This window comes from Brassica napus, chromosome C9, assembly GCF_020379485.1.
Source record: "Brassica napus cultivar Da-Ae chromosome C9, Da-Ae, whole genome shotgun sequence".
Classification (NCBI taxonomy): domain Eukaryota; kingdom Viridiplantae; phylum Streptophyta; class Magnoliopsida; order Brassicales; family Brassicaceae; genus Brassica; species Brassica napus.
In genome coordinates, this window is record NC_063452.1 from 24,741,342 (window position 1) to 24,769,069 (window position 27,728).

Below are 27,728 nucleotides of genomic sequence, written 5' to 3' on the forward strand. Positions count from 1 at the left end.
TAAATATATAAATATATATATACGTCTATTTAATAGTTTAAAAAACGAGGATAAATGAAAAGCCTCAACAGTTCTATTTATGTGTAATCACAGATACATATTAACGCCTACCATTCAAAGTAGTGCATATAATTGCCTTAAAACCCTTAAAGTTCAAGTTATAAAAACAGTAACACAAAAAGATACACATGGTCATCTCTTCCCTATAAATAATCTACGACACCAATCATCATCGTAAACGCAAAAAAACAATCCAAAACACCTCAAACCTGCAACTCACGATCATGGCGCCTACACAACTTAATGAGCTAAGCCCTACAAACTATGCCAGTGAACATGCTGTCTCTCATTGTCTCCAAAGTTGGTGCAACCTCATCGACTGATTACTACAACACCATCCTCACTTGCAAGAATAAAGCTACAGTTCCCTCAACGACCCCGCGCTTGCGCGGGGCTAAGCACCTAGTTATTTGTAAAATTTAGTGCATTGTAAAAGCGGAGTAAATAATAATACTAATCTATATATATAAAAGAGTGTTTAACTCCTTCCTAGGCTGTCCACGTAGGATTCCAGTTAGAAAATTCAGTGATTCTGGGCACGCCACGTGTCCTTTAAATGAAACGGTGCGCATTAACAGAAGCAACATGGATGTGGGCCGTGTTATGTGTGTGGGCTCTGTGTTCTCTCATATAATCAAGCTCAAGAGTTACTGACCTATGCCTCGGTTTCATCGTGTTCTTTCTTCTCTGCCGCCCAAAAGCTTGAGATGTTGTAGTCGGCGTGACGATTACTTTTGTAGGGTTTCGATTGCATCCTTTGAACTCCTTTTCCATCAATTGAAATTAAATCACTTACAGATTCATCGCACTAAACATCTTCTTAACTCCTTTAGCCACGATCTATACTTTAATGTGAAGTTATCTTCTGCGAGGCGGTGATCTACAGGTATAAAAAGGTTAGCTTTCTTCCTCTCAAAACCATCTTCTCGATCTGTTGAACCAACAAAGTAAACTTATTTTCTGAGAAATGGCTAACTCGAAAATTCTTCTTTTTGATTTGAAGTTGGGTAGATGTTCCTCCACCGCTGAGGTTAGGTTACGGTTGTGGGACAGGAATGTCAAGCAAAATCTGGAACCGAGAAAGATGAAGAATTGAGACTTATAAGATCGTTCGTAAAACAAAATCGCAGTAAGCCTTCTTTTTAGATCTTGCATTTGTTCTTCATTGATATATTTTCTCACAATTGGCCAATTCTTTTTTGAACTTCTAATATAAAACAAACGCGGAGTACGTAAGTGGCATGTGACTAGAGAGAGAGATGGAAGGCGACGGAGCAAGCGGCGGAGAGAAACGAAGAAAGCGGCGGAGAACGATGGAGTAAGCGGTGGAGAACAACGCAGCAAAGGCGCATAACAATGAACAAGCGGCGTTGAGATGGAGCAAGTGACGGAAAGAGTGAGATGGAAGCCATGGAACAAGTGAAAGAGAGTGTGACGAGAGATAGATAAGGCAATTGCTGCAATTCAACCAGGCACGAGGGATTTTGATAGGCTCTCGGACAGGGTAAATTAATTACTCTTTTAGGCAAACATTTTACAAAGGGACATGTCTAAATGTGATTCTTTCTTTCAAAGTAGATACTCATGATAAGAAGATGACACCTATTGAAGATATCAAATCTCTAAACATGAAAACATAACCACGGGGATGATTGAAGGTGATTGAAGTTGGAAACATAACCAGGGGGGTGCTGAAAGAATAGCCTATTAGAGATATAATTATGAATCGGTTTGTTGATTAAGTTTATTTTTTACATGTGTTTGATCATTCTTAGTTTAAAACTGAAGCCGTCGTGTAGACTCATGGTCTTCGGATTGTAGAAACAAAATCATGCTTTAATTTTCTCAGAAATTTCAATTTTTAATATCCAAATTGTTATTTTCACTCTTCGGGAGATAATTTAATCTCAGGTATCTTAAAACTTTTCTATCCAGATCTTTATTCTAACTTCTGTAGGATATAATTTTCAGATCCGTTTGTTGATACTGAAAAGAGCTGCATACTGCATTGGATGACGCTAGGAAAAGGCTTCGTGTAATAGAAGGCTGAAGCTTCTTTGTGGAAAGACACCGCTTTTATAGTCTCTGAACATTTTGTCTTCTCTGATAGAACTGTTAGTGTGAAACGAATTACAAGGAGTGTCCTTATGAGCTGGACAGACGGCTACACGAGCTCACGGAGACAAGACATAAAAGAGCTGAAGACTGCATTGGAAGAAGCTAAGAACAGGCTTCATGTGACAGGTTGAAGCTTCTTGGTGGAAAGACACTGCGTATATAGTCTCTGAACATATACCAGAACTGTTTAGAATCAACTTCAACTAATCGTCATTATCCTCTCTTTAGGTAAGAAATTCAGTGTTTCAAGTTTTATTAGAAAACAAAAGTGTTTGTAATCTTGTGAAGAATCTTAATGTTAATTAGTGTTAATCTCATTGAACAGGGACCAAATAAGATAGAAGATTATGTAAACTTCTAAACAAATACAAACTTACGTGGTGTGACCCTGATCAGCTCCATACTAAAGAACATAAAGTCAAGGAGAGAAGGAGCTAGGAAATGGATCTTGACACGACCTGATGAACTTTATGGAAAGCTAAAAGGCTTGATCCATGAGGTACTGGACCGAGAAAAGGCTATGGGCCTTGATGTGACCTTTATAAAGCATGGACTGACTTTAAACAATCATGGACGACCTGTGACAACCCTGATTGACAAGGAAATGGATAGGATGAAGCTGGTTAGACATGAAATGGAATGGGAGATTCAGTCTGATTGAGAAATGGACTGGTCAAACCGACATATGCGAGAATTGAGTTGGAAATGGAAGATTGAGAACCAGAGCAGGAACTGGAACATGATGAGGACCTTTATCATCCAAATGAGCATAAGGAGCAGCTTGGTCTGACCTGGAATAAGATGGATCGAGCCCAAGAAAGAGTTGTTCGAAAAATGTCTTTATCGGCCCAAAAAGTGGAAGGACAAGCCAGCTTGGTTTATGATTGGCCCAATATGATTATGCACGACCATTATGGTCTATTTTAAGTGTATTTGGTTTTATTATTTATGTAAACTCATTAGGAAGAGGTTTTGGGCTTTATAAACCCATTAGGAGTCGGTTTGGTGTTTTAAATCAATTAGCAATAGGATTTGGTTTTGGTTTTCCTAAACCACATTGGTTTAGGCTTAGGGTTTTATGTTTTATGCTTTTAAACAGCAGCACCACGTCCATGTAACTTTGAATCATTATTTTTATCAATAAACTTCTTTTTGGTGCAAACCAGTCTTGAGACGGCACTGTCTCCTTTGTTCACAAGTGGTGAACGTTTATATCACACTAAGGGAGAATTAATCTTCTGTGATCCATCCTAGACATCAAGCAGGACGCCCCTGTGTCTCAGGAGTAGCATAAACAACCTCTGAGCAATCCATAGCTCGAAGGTGAAGTCCATCCGCCATCCAAGAAACCTACAATCTCTTGATCCTTTCACCCACGCCCCTTCAAGTGATTCAGGGACTAGACAGCCTATCCAGGGCCGCACCAAGTGGTATCAGAGCCTCTTGAGGGTTAGGGTTTGAAGTTTTAACAAGGGAGCACAAAATCTATCAGTTAACAAGCTGTATTCTATATCTGGATATGAACAAGAGCTTACAATTCCATTCTTCTATGGAAAGATTGATACAGAGGCATACCTTGATTGGGAAAAGAAGATGGAGTTTCTCTTTGGACTCCAATACTACACTGAAAAGAAAAAGGTATGTCTAGCAGTCAATGGACTCTGTGGAAGTGCATTCTCATGGTGGCAGAGAGTTTCTCAGACTAGGAGATTTGACAAAAAAACCACAAATTATTTCATGGGTGGAGATGAAGACCTTGATGAAGAAGAGGTTTGTCTCGCAGTGGAAACTTCCAAAACTAAAACCAGAAGCAGCAACGAAGCTTACTACTTTAGATCAGCCTGCCTATTGGTCTGAATTGACATTAAAATCGGCTGAGAGAAGATTTGTGGTTCCTGTTTTATCATTGAAACAAGAGGAGGAAAAGCTGCAAGCTTCTATATTAGCTTCTCCAATAAAACAGATTGAGGAGAGTCATAAAACTGAACTAGAACCAACAACTCTTGGTTTAAAACTCGAGGAGGAGGCAGAAGTTGCAGAAGCTGAGTGTGGCCACGTGCCTGATCAAATAAAACAAGAAGAAAAAGTTCCTGGAGGGTCATCTAAAGCTCTTGAATTGGTGCTTCCTACTGTTGAGCAAGGTGATAACTTTAAGTCTTTAGCTTGTGAGTTACTAATCAGACCTTTGGTATGTCTTCAGCTCAGCTTAGTGGAACATCTGAGAGTTGTTAAGGGCCTGCAGCAAGTTGTTTTTGAACCAGGAGGAAGCTTCAGTGTTAGTATAAGAAGTAACAACAATCTGGTGCAGAAAACAGTTACATACAAGCTTGATCTGCAAGGTTTCTTCACTCCTGAAAAACAAGATTTGAGGTCAAATCTTTTTGAAGGGAAAGAGGATGATGTGATCTTGAGTATCTGCAGTAAAAATAGAGGAGAAATAGGAGGTAACACGCCCTTGATTAGTCCCATAACTAATCAGAACCAGCTGAGATCAACAAAACAGAAACTTGCTGTGGTTAAAAAGATGCCAAAGCTTGAGAATGAATATGGGGATCATTACACACGACCACCAGACCCTATGCAGCATGAGAACCAAGTTATAATGAGCATTGGGCAAGGTGTATTGAGAGAAATCATAGATATTCTCCTAGGCAGCCACAAGGAGCTAGTTCGGCCACCAGATCAATCAGCAAGGTTTCTGCTTGTTTTTAGAGATCTAATGCTCTCATTCTATCCGGGAGAGCATAGAACACATGCTGAGACAGCCATGGTAGAGGCGTGCTTATGGAGTAAATGGAGAAAATCTTTTGCAGCAGCAGCTGGTTATGAGTTAAATGGAAAGGAAAGTTTTGTTTGCTACATACTAAGGCACGTGAGGGGCTTAGAGATGATTGAGCAAGGTTCCAAGAGCTCGCTGAAGCATGGAAAAGGATTGCAGTCCTGGGGATTTGATCCAGGAGATGATCATGTTTCTATCATCTTACAAGTCTCGGATTTGAGGACAAATCCTTTTGAAGGGAGAGAGGATGGTGTGACCCTGATCAGCTCCATACTAAAGAACATGAAGTCAAGGAGAGAAGGAGCTAGGAAATGGATCTTGACACGACCTGATGAGCTTTATGGAAAGCTAAAAGGCTTGATCCATGAGGTACTGGACCGAGAAAAGGCTATGGGCCTTGATGTGGCCTTTATAAAGCATGGACTGACTTTAAACAATCATGGACGACCTGTGACAACCCTGATTGACAAGGAAATGGATAGGATGAAGCTGGTTAGACAGGAAATGGAATGGGAGATTCAGTCTGATCGAGAAATGGACTGGTCAAACCGACATATGCGAGAATTGAGTTGGAAATGGAAGATTGAGAACCAGAGCAGGAACTGGAACATGATGAGGACCTTTATCATCCAAATGAGCATAAGGAGCAGCTTGGTCTGACCTGGAACAAGATGGATCGAGCCCAAGAAAGAGTTGTTCGAAAAAGGCCTTTATCGGCCCAAAAAGTGGAAGGACAAGCCAGCTTGGTTTATGATTGGCCCAATATGATTATGCACGACCATTATGGTCTATTTTAAGTGTATTTGGTTTTATTATTTATGTAAACTCATTAGGAAGAGGTTTTGGGCTTTATAAACCCATTAGGAGTCGGTTTGGTGTTTTAAATCAATTAGCAATAGGATTTGGTTTTGGTTTTCCTAAACCACATTGGTTTAGGCTTAGGGTTTTATGTTTTATGCTTTTAAACAGCAGCACCACGTCCATGTAACTTTGAATCATTCTTTTTATCAATAAACTTCTTTTTGGTGCAAACCAGTCTTGAGACGACACTATCTCCTTTGTTCACAAGTGGTGAACGTTTATATCACACTAAGGGAGAGTTAATCTTCTGTGATCCATCCTAGACATCAAGCAGGACGCCCCTGTGTCTCAGGAGTAGCATAAACAACCTCTGAGCAATCCATAGCTCGAAGGTGAAGTCCATCCGCCATCCAAGAAACCTACAATCTCTTGATCCTTTCACCCACGCCCCTTCAAGTGATTCAGGGACTAGACAGCCTATCCAGGGCCGTACCATTACGTAACCCGTAAAAATGCAGGACCAAGGCGAAATGTGTTTCTGCCTATTCACAAAAGGAATCTAAGTTAGCTCTCTCGACCTGCCGCATCGCTTGTGTAGATGTAGTACATGACTGTGATGAAAACGAAGCATGATGAGTTCAACTTCCTTAACTCACCATAAAATAAGAACAGTGACTTGCATAAAACCATATGACTCCAAAATTTCTAACCTGCTATCGAACTCCTAGAATGAGAACAAAATTTAGCAAACACTTATCCCCCACAAGAGTATACTGGAGTATATATGTCAGCAAAACTGGCCTACCAACAGAGTTTAACATATGTAAATCTTAGTTTCCACAAAAATCATTACCATTGTAGAGATTCAAGCAAAAGCTTCAACCACCAAGCCACTTTTTTTTGTAAATTTAAGGACGAAGATGAAGCACTTTCTTTATATTTATCTTTATCTAACGCTAAAGAACTTTTATCCCCATAAATTAATATTCAAGAGAAATTGTTTTAATTTTGGTATCAAACCAAAATGAGCAATGGACGAAATATATATATATATATATAGTATAATCTTTTTAAATTAATACTCTATAAATTAATATACACTAAAATTTTTTATAAAATAATATAATTTTATAGTCTCAAATTGAGTTTTTGGTTCAATTAGTATATAGATAAATTAATATCTCTATAAATTAATAAAAAAATTATAGTTTTGGGGTAATCCCAACATTATTAATTTATAGAGGTTTCACTGTGTGTATATATATACCAAATACTGTAATATGGTCCCACAAAATTTCAACAAACCAAATGAAAAAGCTGACCTAAACAAAATTTACAATACGTACACAAAACCAGTAATAATGCAACAATTATCCTTTTTTTTTTATGAAAAAAGAATGGAGATAATTGATACCTCGAAACTAGGGTTTTGCGAGCCGGGAAAGAGGCAGAGGAGAATATAATGCAACAATTATCGAAAGAACAAGAGCAAGATAAAACTAAAAACAGGAAAAATCAACAAACATAAGCCGGATAGTACTTGATGTCTAATAAACCAAACAAACCCGACCCAGATGAACCCAGACCGATTCAAACCAAACAAACCCGACCCAGATGAACCCAGACCGATCCAAACCAAATCAAATTATATGTTTATCCCATTTGGTTCAAGATTTTATCAACCTAAATAGTTCAGTTTGGTTTTAAACCGAACCAAACCGGAAAACCGAAGTATTTTTTAATTAGATTAATTAAATATACTAATAATATTAAGATTTAAAATAGTCAGCCATAATTTTATACATTTTACTTTTAAATGAATAGAATAAACACAATTAAAAATAAAATAGAATAATATGAATTTCATACATTAACATCAAAACGGACAAGTTATTTTATAATATTTATATTAGGTTTGAAGATAATAATATAAAATTATTGAATTACATTTTCTACATATTTATTGTGATGTTTGATTTTACGTTTTAAATATAAAGTAAATAATGATATAGTATCAAATGGTGATTTATTTATGTTTTTATAAATCATATTTTTTTAATTGAACTAGAACAAAACTAAAAAAATCAACTCGGTTGAAATGAAAAATACAAATAAAACCAAATTAAACCCAACCAAAAACAAACCAAACCAAACTAAAACCGAACACAAACCAAACAGAAATTAAAACCTAACCAAACCGAACATAAACCAAGCCATATTAATTTGGGCTGATTTTGGTTCAAGTTTTCTTAGACCCAAATAACTCAAACCGAACCTTTAGTTAAACCGAAATGCCCGCCCTTAATCTTAATATCACTTCAAAAGGATGATCCAATTGAAAAACCATCGAAGTCGTAGCGAACAAACAAAAAAATGGTTGCAAAATAAAGTATATTTTGAACAAAAAAACATGCGCGTAGCGCGGACCGGCCCTAGTAATTAAATATAGTTTTTTTGACAAATAATAATTGAATATAGTTGTAAGAAGAAAGTAGTTGAAATATTAACGATGATATAGACAATTATCTTGATCACATCCAAGATAAAATGATACCACTCCTCATTAATATTCTTCATCCAGTATCTCTATAAAAGCAGTTACGAACTCGATAGGGCTGTACTCATTCACATTGAAAATCCATTAAATCCATCTAATAGGTGACCTTGAAAAACAAAGCAACGGGAGAAAGAATGGTAGAGGAGGAAGTTAATGTAGACGTGGAGATCAAATCTCCGGCTAATAAGTTCCACATGTTCGTCGGAAGATTACAACATTTGCCCAAAGCAACTCGCTACGTTCAGGGTTGTGATTTGCTCGAAGGGAACTGGGGCATGGCTGGAAGCATAGTCTTGTGGAAACTACTTTTTGGTAATGGCATCACTTTATCCTTTTTAATTTTATTTATTAATTTGTTTTCGTTTTTTTTCTTCTTTGATTTGAATCCGAAGATCATTTTTTGTTGAAAAAGCTGGTGAGAACTTGGATATAGCTGGAACATAGGATTTTAAACGATTTTCTGTTTTGCTTGTTTCTTTGATTTCAATCCCAAGAAAACATGTTTTGGTTTAGATGGAGAGGTAAGAGTGTCGAAAGATAGGATCGAGGCGATGGATTTTGAGAAGAAAGTGATTCAGTGGAGAGTATTAGAAGGACCTCTGAAGACAGAATACAACAGCATGGAGGACCAGGAAGTATGGTAAATTGGAACGTGAAATACGAGAGGATTGATGAGAAGGTTGCTCACCCTGAGAGACTGCTCCAGTTCTTGGTCGAAGTGACTAAAGAGGTCGACGGATACCTCTTATCTGAGGAATAAAGGTTCTTCGGCCTGGCAATATCTAAATAATTAATGCTTGACATACCACATGTTTCTGTGGGAGAGTTATCGTTACGTAATAGAGGACTCCTCTTGTGTGTTTGTATATCTTTCTCAATAATATGACATATCTCGGATTTAATGTTTCTTTGATTTACAAAACCTATAAACAAAAGTATTACAGTTTTATCAGATTACTAAACTCATTTCATAATAAACCCCATAAATTATAAATAACACACTTAAAATGGTAATAGTTTTAGGTTTGAAGGCAAAAATAACTGAATATATTCCACAAAAGAAGGACAAAACGAAGAAAGAACAATAAAATAAGCCAAACTATAATTGGTTTAATATGCAATAAAACAAACAGAGAGTTTTTAAAACCAATGGCTATCAAATCATTACTCTGTTAATCGATGATCCTCCATTAATGTCTTTCATCTTCCCTCTCTCTTTCAAGCTCCTTGTTATAAAAGCAAACGATGAATCTAATCATCTATTTCTAAGCCCTGGGCCGACCAGAAAACTTTTTGGACGACCCAAGAAGTTTCAAGGGTTCTTCACCCGAATAAAACAAATAAAATAAAATAAAATGGCGGTTGCTTATTTGAACTTTGGGAGCCACGTTTTTGCCTTCCTCTCCTTGTGTCTCGCTGTGGTGGCTCCATCGGTTCAAGCTCACGTCGCGGTCTTCGATGAATACTGGACCCAACGTCAATCCGACGCGTTAAGACAAACTATAGAATCTTATGACCCGAATCCTTTTAATGTCACGGACCATTTGAACTACCATGCCGCATTGTACGTTCTCAAAAATAAACCTAACTTCTTGTACAAGTAACCGAATGTTTTTTGTTTTTGTTTTCCTGTTCCTGCTCAGAGCCATGGAGACAACTGGTGCAGAAAACGGAACAAGGAGAGAGCTCGGACAAGTTGGAGACGGTCGAAAAACAAAGAGACGTGGAGGAAGGTACCATTCCCTCAACGCTATCGATAAATGTTGGCGAGGACACAGGAACTGGCATAAAAACCGGAAAAAGTTAGCGGACTGCGTCCTAGGGTTCGGTCGGAAGACAACCGGAGGCAAGAAGGGACCGATCTACGTAGTCACCGACGCATCCGACGACGACCTGATGAACCCCAAGCCAGGAACCTTAAGATACGCAGTGACACGCGACAGACCGCTTTGGATCATATTTGGTAGAAGCATGATCATAAAACTGCAACAAGAACTGATCATAAACAGCGACAAGACCATCGATGGTCGAGGAGCGAATGTTCATATAACAGGAGGGGCAGGTTTAACGTTACAGTTCGTGAAGAATGTGATCATACACAACATTCACATCAAGACGATTATACCTGGAAACGGTGGGATGATTAGAGACTCTGAACATCATTTTGGGCATCGAACAACAAGTGATGGTGATGGGATCAATATTTTTGGATCGACCAATGTTTGGATCGATCATGTCTCCATGACGAATTGTACTGATGGAATGATAGATGTCATCATGGGATCGACCGCGATTACTATCTCCAATTGCCATCTCACCGACCATAACGAGGTAAAGAAGGCCAAGGCATACCAATAGAATTAAAACAACGAGGAGTTATAAACATTTCTTAAAAACCGTTATAACTTTTTTTTTTATAATAATTTGGAGGCTTATTATATACATAAAAAATTTGGAGGTCAAGGCCAATATTTCATTGGGCTTGGTCAGATCCGGTCTTGAACTCCCTGACTTACCAGTGTTTTGTCGGTTTCGCAGGTGATGCTGTTTGGGGCCAGAGAAGAGGATGTTATTGACAAGAAAATGCAGATAACGGTAGCTTTTAACCATTTTGGCAAGAGATTGGTTCAAAGAATGCCAAGAGCCAGATTTGGTTTGGTCCATGTGGTCAACAATGACTATACTCATTGGGAAATGTATGCAATTGGTGGAAACATGAATCCTACCATTATAAGTCAAGGCAACCGTTTCACTGCTCCTCCTAAAGAAAATTGCAAGCAGGTAAAAGAGACCACTACACTCTCTACTACCCAACAACACTTGAGACACAACTGAGAGATTTTATTGCAGGTTACAAAGAGAGAGTACGCAAAGTATTCAGAGTGGAAATCATGGAACTGGCAATCAGAGAGAGATTACTTTTTGAACGGAGCTTACTTTGTAAAATCAGGAAGGGCAAACGCGTGGAGCCCTGCCCCGGAAAATCCAATTCCTAGACATTTTGCAATCCAGCCACAGCCGGGAACAGGGGTAAGAAGACTAACCAAAGATGCTGGTACGCTTGGTTGCAGACCAGGCAAGTCCTGCTGATACATAATTCATTTGTCGTCCGAGTGCTGTTATGGTAGTAACACACAAGAAAGGACTGAACAAGAATTGTTATTTGTTGTGAATAATGCAGTACGGATAAATGGGTTAGGCTTCATTCTTTTTTTTTTTTTTGGCTTTGTATAAAAAAAAAAATCAATGAAAAAAGCACATTCTTTTTGTTTTTCATATCTTTCTTTATTTGCCCTAAAAGGGCATTAAATTTTAAACAACAAAAAATACATAAATAATCAATTCTATTTCTCAGTATCCTATACTACACATCAGATCCTTAAATTGGTGCCATATGAATCAGCCTTCAATAAGCTCTATCTTATCGCTTTCTTTCAAACCCTGAAACATGTCAAAACACAGATCAGATGGAGGTTAAAAATTAATCTAATTACTGCATCAAAACATATCAGTGACGGTGACTGCATATTTTGATAAAATGTATTGATCAGACAATACCTCAGAGCTTGAAGTTTCTTCGTTTGTAAGTACTATACATGTGTTTGACTTCCCAGAAAGTCGAAGCTTCTCCTGTAAAGACCACATGTTGAAAATTATCACAAAAAGTCCAGGGACAAAATGAAAACAGTTAAGAGGTAATGTAATACCAGCAGATAATGCGCATTGTTCATTTCATACTTACCTGCATCATTATATCAGGCATATTGTGATTTTCTCCGCCCATAGAGTCGCACAGATGCATTAAACCCATATTCGCAATATTCTCCACAGAGGGAAAAAAACAGAAGACAAATAAGTAAACCATACAAATGTCATTTGAGTTAATATTCAGAACCCAACAAGAATGAAAATGAAGATACCTGTTTGTACTCAATACTGTCTAATGTTCCACCCTGAAAGAAATAGGAATTAGATAGAATCAGTATGCAATAACAACCACTATTAGGTTAACGTCGAGTTATAAGTAAGAAATAAAGAGAGTCCCATTGGTGGGTCACACGCACCATACCACCAAACATGTTATGCATTGCATAAAAATCATCTCCAATCTTAGCAAGGTCCTCTAGAGTCAAACCCACCTGTTCCATAGATCTTAAAAACTTATTAAATACCACCGTGAAAAATAGAACAGCTTTTGAAACTAGGTTATATCACATTCGTACATTGTCCTGGACTCCCTTTAAGAGATCCTTCTGCGATTCCAGCTTATCGTCTGTCTTCTTAAGCCGCTCAGACAAGTGCTTCTTAGCATTCTGACCAACAACAATAATCATACAATTAGAATCCCTTTAAAAAGATCATATATACTTACAAGAGGCAGCCTACAGAAATAGCTTCTGAAACGGTGGTCAAATGCTTGGTCAAGTTGGAGACAGCATCTTCCATGTTCTTCTTTGTTACGCACATGATGTCAGAGAATGAAATACCCTAAACCACAGGAAACAAACATCATCAGCTTCAGAGAAATCATTGTAAGAAAACTTTGGGAACTCTAATAAGAGATACCTTGTACCACATGTAGCCATAGCCTATAGCTCCTAATGTCGCTGCGGGAACTATAAGTGGGGTGAAGTCAGCTGGAGAATGAAAGCAGAGAATGTCAGAGATTACATTAAAAAAAAAAAAAAACACATTCGTTAAAAAGACAAAAAAAAACAAACCTCCTTGAGCTCCTCCATTGACAACAGTTATCTGCCGGGAGGAGGACATTTGCCGGATCTCCATAGCTAACCGTTGCATCTACACAACCTCCCACACATAGTTACTTGCTATCTCTTCACCTCAAGATACACACAGAAAGTTAGTTACCTGAGTAGCCATGGGATCAGAATCGTCATCTGAATGATCTCCTGATCTCTCAAACCGCTTAACCAAAGCCTTCAAAACAAAAAGGAATCAGTTTTTTTTTTTTTTTTTTTTTAACAATTCAAAACTTCAGAAGAAGAAAGCTTTAACTAACCTGTAGCTCCCCCAAAAGATCAGACATCTTCCCATTCTTCACTAGGATCGTACCTGTATAACCTTCAGATTCGAAAACACCAATTAGTCAAAAAAAAAAAAAAGGATTGAATAAATCGTCAACAGAGTGATGATGATCGAGAAACCCTAGTTACCTGCTCCAGCTAGAATCAGAATCCTCGATAACCCAATACCGGATTGCACAGCCATCGTCAATAAAGTTGTCTTCTTCTTCGTCAAGTTCTAAAATTTTCGTCCGCCGGCGTAAGAAACTGTCAAAGCTTTTTGCTCAATGTCGGTCGTTTTACATTAAACGGTGTCGTTTTTTAGCTTTTCTCCCGTAGCTGTAACTGGCCCTGCACTAAACTAATCTTGTCCGTTGATGATACACAGAAGCCAGCATATGTAAATAAATCTGAACCGCGAATTTAGGTGAATTATGCAATATTGAAAAGTTCTTGGGCCAATTTTGTTAATATTATATTGAAATGCGAATTAATGCAAAAGTTCTCTCTATAGGTGAAATTTGAAAGATTATTTAGAATTACAGACAACCTTGCAAACTTGGTTCTTGTGTCCATCCTCATCTTTTTATTATTACAATCAATGAGTCGTTGATAGAGACAACCAAAGGAAACATAAAGTAGCAGTGGAGAATGAAATAGTGTTTACAACAAATAGAATGTGTTGTTGTGTAGAAAAAAACTCATTTTATGTTATACAATTTGCCCTGACCCAAGAGCAAACAAACACTATTTTGTTAATACAAGAATCAATCTACTTTTGTCTCATCTTTGATTTACAAATAAATATTCATCACAAAGGGTCTTCAACTCTTCAGTGCAAGTAACCGGTTCATTATAAGAAGGCAGATACTGGTCTCTGTATCATCTGCTTAATAGGCTCCAAATCATGATGACCATGCCAATACTCCCCGAAGGGAACCCTGTCTGGGCTCTGCAGTAAACCTCTCTGCACCACCAAGTCCATATACCTAACCAGACAAACTAACACCCGGAAGTTTTACTAGTTGCTTCTCATCTATTACACGCCTGATACTCTCCACATCTTCCCATCTTTCTAATGCAGCATATATGCTTGACAAGATCACAAACGGAGCCGGATTCTCTGGCTCTAGCTCAGCTAGCTTCATCGCTGCTTCCTCCCCAAGCACTGGATCCAGGTGCTGCCTACAGGCACCGAGCAGAGAAGAGTAAACCGAAGATGATGGTTCCGACATTTGATCTATTACCTCCTTGGCCTCTCTCAATCTCCCAAAGCGACACAAGAGATCAACCATACAACCAATGTGGTCTGTACTAGGTTTGAATCCATAATCTTCCTGCATCAAACTAAAAATTTCAACTCCCTTTTCGACGTCGCCACAGTGACTACAAGCAGATAGAACAGCAGTAAAGGTTGCTAAACTCGGTTCTACTTTCTCCTCTCTTAGTAGTTCAAAGATTTCAATTGCAGATTCACACTCACCATGTTTACCATAGCCGGATATCATAACGTTCCAGAACACCGGATCCTTGGGTTTCGGTTCAAACCGGTCAAAGATTAGCCGTGCCCATAACGACAACCCACATTTCATGTACATGTCCATGAGAGACGTAGAAACAAATGTATCCCTCTCAGCTGCAGCTTTAATGACGTATCCATGGATCTCTTTGCCGTTCTTTAAAACCCAAGTATCTGAACAAGCCGATAGAAGGCTAGTGAGACATTTCAAACTAGGAGCCACAACTACGGATATCATTCTCTCAAAGAACTTGAAAGCTTCCACTACTCTCCCTAACTGCGAAAAGCCACTGATCAGCGAATTCCACGTGGCGGAATCTGGCTTAAGCCCCTCTGAATCAAGCTGTTCGAACAGCTCAACTGCCACCTCATGCTGTCCGTTAATCATCATCCCAGAGATAACAGAGTTCCAAGAAATCAAGTTCCTGGTACCTTTCATCTCTGTGAAAACGCCGTACGCTGATTCCCAACACCGGCATTTCGAATACATATCAATGAGAGACGTACCGACCATTGTATCAAACCGAAACGGTTTTTTCATGACAAGACCATGGATTTGCCTAGCGTACTGGAGATGCATAAGACTAGCGCAAGCAGATACGGCATTGATGAAAGTAACAGCGTTTGGTTCTTCATCTGAAAACTTCCTCATGAGATTGAAGACGCTAGGAACCAAACGTGGAACTCCATTCTCCATCAATCCGGAGATGAACGCATTGTACGTCACAACACTCTTGTGAGGAACCGTTTCGAACATCCTCGCAGCTAAAACCCACTCCCCACACCTCGAATACATTGAAACAAGAGATGTCCCAACGTATACTTCCGTCTCAAAACCTGACTTCATCGCCAAGCAGTGCACCTGCATCCCTCCTTCTACATCATCGCAGCTACTCAAAACGCTAGCCACCGTAACAGAGTTGGTACCAGACCCACTAACCCTAGCTTCCCCGAACATCCTAAACGCTTCTCTAGCAAACCCGTTCTCCAAAAGCCCGGAAACCGCCGCGTTAACACTCGCGACGCTCCTCTCGGGCATTTCGTCGAGCAGGTTGAGTGCGTCCTTCGTCTGCTTCACCTTCATGTACATGCTCACCAGAGCCGTCGCGGTGAAATGATCGACGAGAAAGCCGGTCTTTATGATCTGGGCGTGCAGGTTTCGGCCTTGGGTGGCGTCGCCGAGCTTCGCGCATGATTTGAGAAGAGGCGGGAATGTGAACTTGTCGGGAGAGTGAGCAGAATAGTGGCGGCGCGTGTACAACGCTGCATCTAGTGAAACCCCACTGGTCACGAGGTTAGTGACTCGGTGCCTCGTGAGGTTTATCATCTAGAGAGGCGAAAGCGAGCACCAGGGCGCATCAACGGCTCTCTCCACTGTCGTCCTCCTCGACAAGAGATCTTTTTTTTTTTATCACAACGGATCAACGGCTCGACAAGAGATCAAAGCAACAATTTATTGTTGGTTACTACGACAGTACGGTTTAACGGTTTATCATCGGTTAAGCAATCTCGTGCTGGATTAAATCGGTTATCATTTTCATGTACAAGGGATCAAAGCAACATTATATTGTTGGTTCATGTCTGGTTTAAACCGGTTATTGCAACATTTGATTCAAACGGTTTATTATCGGTTAAGCACCGCCTGAGGCAAATATCCGAGTCTGGTTTAAAGTGATGTTCTTTGATTGATCACCACTGCGTGCACGGTGAATTTTGAGGATCGATAGGAGACTTTTCTGTCATCACCGGTGGTCATCATCGTCGCTTAAACTTCCCTCCTTTCGTCGCGGCAAGGAAAGATGCTCGCTTGACGTCGACCTCCGCCGTTCTTTACCTTTTTAGCTCAACAGTGAGAGATCCCTCTGTTTCTTTGTTAGATCCGGTGTTTCTACTTAGTTTTCATATGGGCCTATCAAAAGTTTCGATCTTTATGGTGAATTGATCCTGTCTTAAGCGCTTCATAGGTTAAAGAGAACTGTGTGGTTTTGATTTGCTTCTAAAAGCTTTTCTGTTGAAGCTGATTGAAACTACAATTCAGAACACATTGAAAATCTTGATTTTGAGTTCTGTGATACAAGTGAGAGAAGGATGTCGACACCAGCGAGGAAGAGATTGATGAGGGATTTCAAGAGGTTGCAGCAGCAAGACCCACCTGCAGGAATCAGTGGTGCTCCACAAGACAACAACATCATGCTCTGGAATGCTGTTATTTTCGGGTAAATAAATTTTGATTACAGAAAACATTCTCCAAGTCTTCCACTGTTCTTATTTACGCCTTGTTTTTTTGTGGATTTGCAGGCCTGATGATACCCCATGGAGTGGAGGTAAAAGTTTTGTTAATTGTAATTGTAGAAGCCGGATAACCATACTGAATAAACGAAATAATAAAAGCGATATGTTAAGAAAATAAACGATTCGTAAAAAGCGAATACAATAACGATAAAAAATCGTATTCGCAAATGAACATGGACTCGAGATATAATCTCTTTCTTTAACTCTAAAAATTCACTTCGTTAGTGAGACTGTACTGTACGAATATCGAGTCACAGGATACAACCATGACAGACGAATCACGCCTCACTCGTGATCGCCCTATCGAATTATAAACTCTACGAAACACTCTCTAGACTTACGTTGAGGGATTTGGTGATTTTTTGTTGCGTAAAAACTTAAAGAGAAATGAAGGAGGAGACGAGTTTATAAAGAAGAGAAGACGAGCCACTTTCCGTATATGATGCCGCGAGGATCTTGGAGGCGAGGCATTACGAAACTTCCTCCGCAAGATCTTTTCTCGTTTAAACTTATCGTCAAGAAGAGAGACAGCGTGTTGTTTTTAAACGAACTACGTGTTGTTTAAAATAAAATGCATGTCGTTTTTTCGGAAATTAAATGGCAATACGTTAAGCTTAACTTGGTCCAAAAAGAATATTCTTATCGGGCCGGAGGTCCTCCACCCAAGCCCAAGCCCACGCCCACGCCGACCCGAGACGGCCGGACGGCGGCGCGCGCGTGGGGAATCCTCTCTCTACCTGAGCCGTTTACACCCATATGACACAAGACCATATTTATACTGCTTTTTGACTCTTGTATTCCCCGATGTGGGACAATTGTTGGTTATGTCATTTTGACAAAACTTGCAGTGTTACATACACCAAGCTACCAACTTCTTAGCATCATTTCTCATTCAATATTTATCTGTTTTTGAAGTGTGGATATACCAGGTTGTAGTGCTCATTATAATCTTTACAACGAGCTGATGATCTGAGCGGAATAACCACTGGTGTAGCTGGAAAAGTCACCGGAAAATCAGAAAACATCAGCTTCTATATTCTTTGTAAAACAGAGTTCCAAAATTCCCCCACATGAATAGAAATGACTCTTCTAAACATATGCAGACTAAATGCAGACTCGATAGACTCTAAAAAAAATACTAATACTAATCCTGACTAGACTAGACAGACTTGTCGAGAGTGTGCGAAAAATTCACTGTGTTTGAGTTGGTGGCATTTTTAAGCCTTGAACCACTCATAGTTAATATTTGTTGGGTTTACTATACCAGAAGGTGAACATGATGTCTTGAACCAACCGGTGTTTTATGTAGACCGAGACAACATGCATAACGCAGCTTCATTTTCTCGCAGAACTTAGTTCTCTATTGTGTTCATTGTGGCCATGAACTATTCCTGGTTTTCATGAGTGAACTTAGAGAATATAGCCTTGCATTCATTCTCCTAGAAACGGCCCCATTTCACACTCATTAGGTGATTGACCATGAAAAGTATTGAGTAATACTCCGCTTAAGAAGCTATGAAATCATTAAAAGCTTATGCTTATCCTTCTCACATTTGTTAGCACTTTTATCATCTTAGGAGCTGAGAAGAGACTATTTGTCTCAAGTGCTTTGCTTAGATTCTGTTTGATTTTGTTTTCCTTTTGAACCTACGTCTTGGGATCTCCAGTCATGATAGGTAGGGTTGCAATCAAGCATCCTCATTCGTTATAGGCTTTAAACCCATTCCTTTTGATAATTTAGCAACAACATCTCGTGGCAAACCTTTAGTAAATGGATCCGCTAGGTTGTCAGCCGATTTGATGTAGTCTATTGTGACTACACCAGTTGAGATAAGTTATCTAATGGCTTTATGTTGTCTTCTGATGTGACGAGATTTACCATTGTAGAGATTACTCTCAGCCCGAGCTATAGATGATTGACTATCACAATGTATGCGTATAGCTGGCACATGTTTCTCCCACATAGGAATATCTTCCAAAAAAATTCTAAGCCATTCAACTTCTTCTGCTGCTTTGTCTAAGGCTATGAACCCAGATTCCATGGTTGATCTGGGTAACACTGTTTGTTTGGTAGATTTCCATGATATTGCTGCTCCTCCTAGTGTAAAGACATATCCACTCGTGGATTTTGAGTTTTTTGAATCTGATATCCAGTTAGCATCACTGTATCCTTCTAAAACTGCTGGTTCTTTACCATAAGGAAGCCCAAAATCTTTGGTGTAGCGCAAGTAATTGAGTACCCTCGTTATAGCTTTCCAGTGTGTATGACCTGGATTACTTGTATATCGACTAAGTATGTTTACTGCATGCGCTAGATCTGGTCTAGTACAATTGGTCAAGTACATGAGACTTCCGATCACACGTGCATACTCGTTTTGTGAAACCGCTTCACCTGAATTCTTTGTCAAGTGCATTTGGGGATCTAACGGAGCCGTACTATTAGAGTAATTTTTAAACCTCTCTAATATTGTTTGAGCATAATGAGATTAGGTTACGATAATTCCGTTTGAATTTCTTGTGACTTTAATCCCGAGAATTACATCTGCTAATCCCAAGTCTTTCATCTCAAATGTCCCTTTGAGCATGTTTTTTATTTGATTGATAATGTCTTTATTGCTTCCAATAATGAGCATATCATCTACATATAGACATAGCAAACCATACGCATTTTTTGTAGTTTTGTAGTATATGCATTTGTCACATTCATTTATTTTGAAACCATTTGACATCATTGTATTGTCAAATTTTTGATGCCATTGTTTAGGAGTTTGCTTAAGTCCATAAAGTGACTTTACAAGTCGGAATACTTTGTCTTCCTGTCCGGGAACGACAAAACCTTCAGGTGGTTTTATGTAAATTTCCTCTTCTAAATCACCATTTAGAAGAGCGGTTTTTACATCCATTTGATGGATTTCTAGGTCTCTTAAGGCTGTGATTGCTATCATCAGTCTTATTGATGTTATTCTCGTTACTGGAGAATATGTATCGAAATAGTCCAAATCTTCCTTTTGTCTTGAACTACAAGCCTAGATTTGTATTTTCCACCAGGTTTTCGTGTCATTATCCATTTATTTCCTAATGCTTTGCAGCCAGGTGGTAAATCTGTTATGTACCATGTATAATTTTGCATGATAGAATCAAATTCACTCCTGACAGCTTCGTTCCAAAATGGAGCTTCAGGTGAAGCCATGGCTTCTGCCAAAGTTTTTGGAACATTTTCCACTAAAAATGCCTTTAGGAAATTTTCACCAAATTTTTTTTTTCTTTCGAGCTCTTTTGCTTCTTCGAGGTTCATCTTTTTCTTCATTTTCTGAAATATCATTTGTAGAAATCTCGACGTTTGTCTCAGTTTCTGAGTTTTTGACATTTTCTCTTTCTTCTCGAGTTCGTTTTGAATCTTGTTTTTCCTTATATGGAAAAATATTTTTGAAGAAAGATGCATTTCTTGATTCTATTACTGTATTTTCATGAATGTCTGATATTACAGATTTGTGTACCAGAAATAGATAAGCATTACTGTTATGTGCATGTCCGATGAAGATGCAATCCACTGTTTTAGGTCCAATAGTGACCTTCTTTGGTGGCGGTACCGCAACTTTTGCCAAGCACCCCCACACTTTGAGGTATTATACGAAGGTAAATTACCTTTCCGTAATTCATATGGAGTTTTGTCAGTTACTTTGTGTGGAATTTTGTTGAGGATATAATTAGTGGTAAGCAACGCTTCCCCCCACATGTTCTGGGGTAACCCAGATTCCTGCAACATTGCATTCATCATCTCTTTTAGAGTTCGATTTTTGCGTTTAGTAACTCCATTGGATTCTGGTGAATAAGGAGCTGTAGTTTGATGGATTATTCCATGTTCTTTACAGAATGCATTGAATGGACCATCATACTCGTCTCCTTTGTCGCTTCTAACTACTTTAATAGTTGTTTTAAGCTGATTTCCGACCTCGAGTTTAAATTCTTTGAATTTTTCTAAGGTTTCATCTTTGCTATGTAACAAGTATACATAACAATATTTTGTGCAGTCATCTATGAAGGTCACAAAGTATTTTTTCTCACCTCTAGTTTGTATGTATTTTAAATCACATAAATCGGTGTAAATTAAATCTAGAGGTTTATTAGTTCTTTCGACACGAGGTGATGGCGTTTTTGTGAGCTTAGCCTGTACGCATACTTCACATTTTTGTTTAGTTGTTTTGCATTTAAGAATTAGATTTAAATTCATTAATCTTTGTATAGATTTATTGTTTACATGGCATAATCTTTCATGGCATATATTAAAAGACTCAACCAAATAAGCAACTGGCTCTTTTTTATTCATTGAAACTTTTGGAGCTACAACTTTCGGAGGGACTGTCTTTACATTCAACTTGACAAGTCCACCCTTAACATACTCATTTCCCAAATACATCCCATTCTTCATAATCACGAGTTTGTCCGCCTCAAAACTTATGGCAAATCCATTCTTGCTGAACAAGGTTCCTGAGACCAGGTTCTTCCTCATGTCAGGCACATGCTTCACATTCGTCAGAGTGAACTCACGTCCAGATGTCATCTTCAAAATCACATTGCCGCGTCCTTCAATCTTGGAGACTGCAGTGTTTCCCATCCTGAGCTTCTCCTGAGTCTCGCTTTTCTGATAGGTGCTGAACATCGCCCTATCGGTGCAAATGTGGGTGGTTGCACCAGTGTCATACCACCATTCCTTGGGGTTGTTGCTTTCAACCATGTTGGCTTCAGTCACCACAACAACGAGATCCTCCTCAGTGAGATTTGCCTGAGCCTTCTCATCTTTGATCTTTTTGCGACACTCAACAATCATGTGCCCCACTTTGTGGCAGTAGTGACATTTCTCCTTCAACTTCTCCACATTCGCATTGATCTCAATACCTTTGTTCTTGAAGTTTTTTTCCAGAAGCCTTCAAGGCTGCAGCAGTCTTGGAAGGCTTGGCAGGAGAATTAGCCTGTGTCTTTCCTTTGCCTTTGTGCTCAGCCATGTTGACACTGTGCTCCTTAGCAGTGACCTTGTCAGCAGTTCGGTTTCTGGATTCCATCTGAAGCCTCATGATGAGCTCCTCGAGCCCCATCTTCTTCTTCTTGTGCTTCAAGTAGTTCTTGAAATCCGCATAGTTTGGAGGAAGCTTTTCAATGAAGCTGAGAGTTGTGAATGTCTCACAGATGGACATTCCTTCAGCAGCGATTTCATGGCAAATGAGCTGAAGCGCTTCCACCTGATACATGATGGGTTTTGAATCCACCATTTTGAAGTCGTGGAATTTTGTGACCACATACTTCTGGCAGCCAGCGTCCTCACCTCTGTACTTCTTGTCCAGTGATCTCCATAGCTCTTTTGCCGTGGGGATCTCACAGTAGACCCAGTACAATGGGTCAATGAGACGACCAAAAATGTAACCTTTGCATATGAAGTCGGAATGCATCCATATGTCATCAGTTGCGAGACTGTGAACATCATCAATCCCGTAAGGCATAAGGTGCTTGTCCTCCTGGATGAACTTGTCCAGCTTCATCGTTGTTAGGAAGAACATCATCTTCTTCTGCAACGTTTTGAAGCCTTTGCCATCAAACTTGTCTGGCATCAGTCCTTGAGTGAACACACTAGGGACAACCGGAGGAGTTTGAACTGCCACCGGACCACTTGCAGTTGCTGAAACTGAACCCGTCTTGTTAAAGTCCGGCACCGAATAGGCTACGGCGAGTGGTTTCATCAGCAGCATTTTCCGCAGGGAGGATAGTGCTTGTTGTTGACGCTGTGATGTTTCCAACGTTTGTCACAGTTGCATCAGTTGCTGCAACGTTGAGTGGAGTCTGATTGACATTTGTGGTGTCAATGGGGGTGTTGTTATCGTTCGTCATTGTTTTTCCTATAGAGAAAACCATGAAGGCGAATCAGTACTCCATTCAACAAATAACATATTATTTTAAAGAAAAATAATAGTTTAAAATCGATGGTCATTTTTGGTGTTTGAACAAAATCATATCAATATTAGTCTGGAAAAACCGTTTCGCAAACTCGCTTAGAGAAGCGTTTGCAGAAACCGTTTTGTATAGACTTAGAATGTTTCATAATCTCGCTTAAGAAAGCGGTTATGGAAACGATTCATATACTTTGTTTTAAGAATCGTATATCAAAAAACTTTTCACGATAATGCTAGAAAGCAATCCGCAAATCGTTATGAAATACATAGGAAACGTTTCGCGGAAGTGCTATAAAGCAATTCGCAAACACGTTTACAAAAGAACAAAGAAACGTTTTGCGGATAAGCATAGAGCAAATCGCAAACATCGTTTTGAACGAAACCAGGAAAGGTTTATATGTATCATATATCAATAAACGGAACGTTTCGAGGAAATGCTGCCGAGCAAATCGCAAACAGCGTTCTAATAACCGTTAACAAATCTTTGTTGAACCGTTTTTCAATCCGATAACGCTTTAAATAGAAAGCGAAATTAGAGTTAAGATTGTAGAAGCCGGATAACCAGACTGAATAAATGAAATAATAAAAGCGATATGTTAAGGAAATAAACGATTCGTAAAGAGCGAAGCGAATACAAGAACGATAAGAAATCATATTCGCAAATGAACATTGAGTCGAGATATAATCTCTTTCCTTAACTCTAAATATTCGCTCCGTTAGTGAGACGGTACTGTACGAATATCGAGTCCCAGGATACAACCATGGCAGACGAATCACGCCTCACTCGTGATCGCCCTATCAAACTATAAACTCTAAGAAACACTCTCTAGACTTACATTGAGGGATTTGGTGATTTTTTGTTGCGTAAAAACTTAAAGAGAAATGAAGGAGGAGACGAGTTTATAAAAAAGAGAAGACGAGCCACTTTCCGTAACTGATGCCGCACGTGCGCACGTTGGCGGAAGTCTCGCGAGGATCTCGGAGGCGAGGCGTTACGAAACTTCCTCCGCAAGATCTTTTCTCGTTTAAACTTATCGTCAAGAAGAGAGACAGCGTGTTGTTTTTAAACGAACTAAGTGTTGTTTAAAATAAAATGCATGTCGTTTTTTCAGAAATTAAATGGTAAAACGTTGAGCTTAACTTGGTCCAAAAAAAATATTCTTATCGGGCCAGAGGCCCTCCACCAAAGCCCAAGCCGACCCGAGCCGGGAGGCGGTGGCGCGCGTGGGGAATCATCTCTCTACCTGAGCCGTTTACACCCATATGACACAAGGCCATATTTATACTGCTCTTTGACTCTTGTATTCCCCGATGTGGGACAATTGTTGGTTATGTCATTTTGACAAAATTTGCAGTGTTACATACACCGAGCTACCAACTTCTTAACATCATTTCTCATTCTATATTTATCTGTTTTTGAAGTGTGAATATACCAGGTTGTAGTGCTCATTATAATCTTTACAACGAGCTGATGATCTGACCGGAATAACCACCGGTGTAGCCGGAAAAGTCACCGGAAAATCAGAAAACATCAGCTTCTATATTCTTTGTAAAACAGAGTTCCAACAGTAATCACTTATCTTGAGATTCGTATCTATTCTTCTATCTCTTTTGAATGATCTTATCAGGGACTTTCAAACTCTCACTGCAGTTTTCAGAAGATTATCCAAACAAACCACCAACGGTTCGGTTTGTTTCACGGATGTTCCATCCAAATAGTAAGTTAAATATAACTAACACTAACCTTTCTTATTCTGAGGGCATGTGATTCACCAAGCTTGCACTTGGCCATTGTTGTGTGGTAGTATATGCTGATGGGAGTATATGCTTGGACATTCTCCAAAACCAGTGGAGTCCAATATATGATGTTGCTGCTATACTTATATATTTAGAAATGCTTCTCATATCCTGTTTCTCAATAAAACCATTGATGATTGCTGTTTTTTCTGCTTCCATTTTTAAAATTTAAAGTGTTGGTGTTGTGGATATGATCACCCTTGGCTGAACAATCTCTCTTTTTCTTTTTTTTTTTTTAAATCACAGTCATTGCTCTGTGATCCTAATCCGAATTCTCCTGCAAACTTGGAAGCTGCACGAATGTTCAGCGAAAGCAAACGGGAGTACAACAGAAGATTCCGCGAGGTTGTGGAACAAAGCTGGACTGCTGACTAGTAAAATAATATTTGTTGTAGAGCGTTTGTCTTCTTCGACATTGAACTTAATTCCTCTCTTGTGTTTCATTCCACCAACACTTATCTCTCTCTTCTTTTAATGCTTTCATGTATTATCTTCACCACATTCATATTCATATTCTGATCTTCACAAAGACGGTTGATAGCAAATCCCACTCTGGTCCTCATCAGCGACTCGTAAGAGCATATGATCCTCTCTAATACTCTAGCTGCGAGAAAGAGCCTGCTGCTACTACTTTTGAACAGACATGAAAGCTGAAAAATGTGATATTTCATTTCTTCTAGTTTTACCATTATTTTTGTTTGGTTGTTTCTTCACTACTCTGCACATTGCACAACCTCAGCTCGACAGAACCATAGAGGAACATGACTAGGTATGGTTTTTATTTTTAAAACTTCTAATGCATTGAAGAATATGATTATGGCTTTTTTTATTCTAAACTAGATCCTAGCGCGGATAATATATTTAAATTTGTTATATTTATCATTTTTATTTGTATGTGAATTTTTTATATTAAATTATATATAACTAATTTTTAAATTCGATCAAAAAAAAAGGTATGGAAACTCTTCTCTGTTGTCCTACGCTGGACATAATTAAGTTGTCGTCAATTGATTCTAAATTTGTGATAACTGGAAATACATTTTTATGTCTTCTTTACATCATCCTTAATTGGTTTACGGTTCGACCATTTGTAATATACTGAGAGTAACATGATATTAGATGTTGATTATCTCCTTCCAATTAGGAATGCACATAATGAGAGAAATTCAAGGTGAGACCACTTTACAATTTTGTCTTCATATCTATATAGAGTTAGTTTATAGATTACTCTATCTGTTTCAAAATGTAATTAGTTTTAATTAAAATCTGTAATAATTAAAAGTTATTACTTTAGAAAACTGTCATTTAATATATAAATTTAATCAATTATACAGTAATTTATATAATTTAACTGGTTACACAATATCTAATAAATATAAAGTTACATTGAAATATAAAAAACAATTTATATAGTGAAACAAAAAATACTTTTAAACCATTATATTATAAAACAAAGGGAATATCCAAATTATATTGAAACATTAGAATAGTAAGAATCAGAAAAGCTGAAATCTCAACGTCGATCATTTACGTCGGCTATGCCTTAGACCATCTCCAATGTATTCCTCGATTTTTTATCCTCTAAAATAAAGGAATTTCATAATAGAGATGAATTTGTCTCTCATGTATTTTTCTATTTTCTCTCCTAAAAATGAATATTCTTGATATATTATTTTCTAAGTTTACAAATAATATTTTTTATTTGTGAAATTTGAAAATCAGCCCAATTTATTTTAGTATTTTATAAAATTATGATATTATTTACATTAAATATTTCTTTAAAAACTATTATGTAAATAAAAAATATATAATTATATTTATATAAATAATATATTTCACTAAAAAATATTTTTGTTTATAATTGTTTAAGTAAAAAGTTAAAGGATCATTTTATAAAAACAAATAGAGGAGAAGACATGCCAAAAATATAGTTTCTCATTGGTCGATTATTTTCGCCTACGTAGACACTCTATCTGAGGCTTATATCCTCCAGTTTTAATTAAAATTTGTAATATTTAAAAGTTATTACTTTAGAAAACTGTCATTTAATATATACATTTAATCAATTACACAGCAATTTATATAATTTAATTGTTTACACAATAAGTTACATTGAAATATAAAAACAATTTATATAGTGAAACAAAAAATACTTTTAAACCATTATATTATAAAGCAAAGGGAATATTCAAATTATATTGAAACATTAAAATAGTAAGAATCAGAAAAGCTGAAATCTCAACGTCGATCATTTACGTCGGCCATGCCTTAGACCATCTCCTATGTATTCCTCTATTTTTTTCTCTAAAATTGAAGAATTTCATAATAGAGATGAATTTGTCTCCGATGCATTTTTCTATTTTCTCTCCTGAAAAAAAAATATTCTTGATATATTCTTTTCTAAGTTTACAAATAATACTTTTTATTTGTGAAAGTTGAAAACCAACCCAATTTATTTTAGTATTTTTTAAATTATGATATTATTTACACTAAATATTTCTTTACAAACTATTATGTAAATAAAAAAATACAATTATATTTATATAAATAATATATTTCACTAAAAAATATTTTCGTTTATAATTGTTTAAGTAAAAAGTTAAACGATCATTTTATAAAAACAAATAAAGGAGGAGACATGGCAAAAATATAGTTTCTCATTGGCCGATTATTTTCGCCTACGTAGACACTCTATCTGAGGCTTATATCCTCCAGTTTTAATTAAAATCTGTAATATTTAAAAGTTATTACTTTAGAAAACTTTCATTTAATATAAAATTTTAATCAATTACACAGTAATTTATATAATTTAATTGGCCACACAATAAGTTACATTGAA

The 27,728-nt window shown here is 37.9% G+C and overlaps 4 protein-coding genes, 1 long non-coding RNA gene and 1 pseudogene across 11 annotated transcripts; 4 read left to right on the plus strand and 2 right to left on the minus strand.

Annotated features, from left to right (window-relative positions):
* Positions 1-652: 652 nt before the first annotated feature.
* On the plus strand, positions 653-6,651 carry LOC106416542. Of its 4 annotated transcripts, none has more exons than XR_007328916.1 (5): positions 653-956; positions 1,064-1,564; positions 1,639-1,718; positions 2,032-2,406; positions 6,277-6,651. It is a non-coding gene; the product is annotated as an uncharacterized LOC106416542 (long non-coding RNA). The 4 variants fall into 4 exon arrangements; XR_007328915.1 differs by lacking the exon at positions 6,277-6,651 and adding an exon at positions 2,504-2,532; XR_002661061.2 differs by lacking the exon at positions 6,277-6,651 and having other exon boundaries at positions 654-956; positions 2,032-2,532.
* A 1,679-nt stretch (positions 6,652-8,330) lies between these two features.
* Positions 8,331-9,222, plus strand: LOC106417615 (annotated as a pseudogene).
* A 343-nt stretch (positions 9,223-9,565) lies between these two features.
* On the plus strand, positions 9,566-11,589 carry LOC106416640 (probable pectate lyase 6). Its single transcript, XM_013857561.3, has 4 exons — positions 9,566-9,879; positions 9,959-10,646; positions 10,854-11,096; positions 11,166-11,589. Exons 1-4 carry the CDS (start codon positions 9,671-9,673, stop codon positions 11,403-11,405), a joined length of 1,380 nt encoding a protein of 459 aa, XP_013713015.1. The 5' UTR covers positions 9,566-9,670; the 3' UTR covers positions 11,406-11,589.
* LOC106416639 lies at positions 11,563-13,724 on the minus strand. Its single transcript, XM_013857560.3, has 12 exons — positions 13,490-13,724; positions 13,336-13,397; positions 13,185-13,253; positions 13,037-13,115; positions 12,882-12,952; positions 12,702-12,803; positions 12,539-12,628; positions 12,380-12,454; positions 12,236-12,268; positions 12,058-12,138; positions 11,874-11,945; positions 11,563-11,756 (listed from the first exon to the last, which is right to left on the minus strand). The coding sequence occupies exons 1-12, from the start codon at positions 13,542-13,544 to the stop codon at positions 11,715-11,717; spliced, it is 831 nt and encodes a 276-aa protein (XP_013713014.1). The 5' UTR covers positions 13,545-13,724; the 3' UTR covers positions 11,563-11,714.
* A 254-nt stretch (positions 13,725-13,978) lies between these two features.
* Positions 13,979-16,295, minus strand: LOC106416777 (pentatricopeptide repeat-containing protein At2g02750). Its single transcript, XM_013857685.3, has one exon. The coding sequence runs from the start codon at positions 16,183-16,185 to the stop codon at positions 14,329-14,331; it is 1,857 nt and encodes a 618-aa protein (XP_013713139.1). The 5' UTR covers positions 16,186-16,295; the 3' UTR covers positions 13,979-14,328.
* A 208-nt stretch (positions 16,296-16,503) lies between these two features.
* Positions 16,504-25,831, plus strand: LOC106416615 (ubiquitin-conjugating enzyme E2 2-like). Of its 4 annotated transcripts, XM_048767136.1 has the most exons (5): positions 16,504-16,707; positions 16,937-17,074; positions 17,157-17,182; positions 24,721-24,810; positions 25,136-25,831. In XM_048767136.1, the coding sequence occupies exons 2-5, from the start codon at positions 16,947-16,949 to the stop codon at positions 25,147-25,149; spliced, it is 258 nt and encodes an 85-aa protein (XP_048623093.1). In that variant the 5' UTR covers positions 16,504-16,707; positions 16,937-16,946; the 3' UTR covers positions 25,150-25,831. The 4 variants fall into 4 exon arrangements, with proteins under 4 accessions (XP_048623093.1, XP_048623091.1, XP_048623090.1 ...); XM_048767134.1 differs by lacking the exon at positions 17,157-17,182; XM_048767135.1 differs by having other exon boundaries at positions 16,517-17,074.
* Positions 25,832-27,728: the final 1,897 nt, after the last annotated feature.

Excerpts from the sequence above, each read along its gene's own strand:
- LOC106416639 (XM_013857560.3), bottom strand. The coding sequence starts at position 13,544 with ATGGCTGTGCAATCCGGTATTGGGTTATCGAGGATTCTGATTCTAGCT. Across the intron at positions 12,139-12,235 it reads ACAGTATTGAGTACAAACAG|AATATTGCGAATATGGGTTT; the intron begins GTATCTTCATTT and ends CCCTCTGTGGAG. Across the intron at positions 11,946-12,057 it reads TGCCTGATATAATGATGCAG|GAGAAGCTTCGACTTTCTGG; the intron begins GTAAGTATGAAA and ends TGGTCTTTACAG.
- LOC106416615 (XM_048767134.1), top strand. The coding sequence starts at position 16,947 with ATGTCGACACCAGCGAGGAAGAGATTGATGAGGGATTTCAAGAGGTTG. Across the intron at positions 17,075-24,720 it reads TGGAATGCTGTTATTTTCGG|GGACTTTCAAACTCTCACTG; the intron begins GTAAATAAATTT and ends TGATCTTATCAG. Across the intron at positions 24,811-25,135 it reads ACGGATGTTCCATCCAAATA|TCATTGCTCTGTGATCCTAA; the intron begins GTAAGTTAAATA and ends TTTAAATCACAG.
- LOC106416777 (XM_013857685.3), bottom strand. The coding sequence starts at position 16,185 with ATGATAAACCTCACGAGGCACCGAGTCACTAACCTCGTGACCAGTGGG.
- LOC106416640 (XM_013857561.3), top strand. The coding sequence starts at position 9,671 with ATGGCGGTTGCTTATTTGAACTTTGGGAGCCACGTTTTTGCCTTCCTC. Across the intron at positions 9,880-9,958 it reads TTGAACTACCATGCCGCATT|AGCCATGGAGACAACTGGTG; the intron begins GTACGTTCTCAA and ends GTTCCTGCTCAG. Across the intron at positions 10,647-10,853 it reads ATCTCACCGACCATAACGAG|GTGATGCTGTTTGGGGCCAG; the intron begins GTAAAGAAGGCC and ends TCGGTTTCGCAG.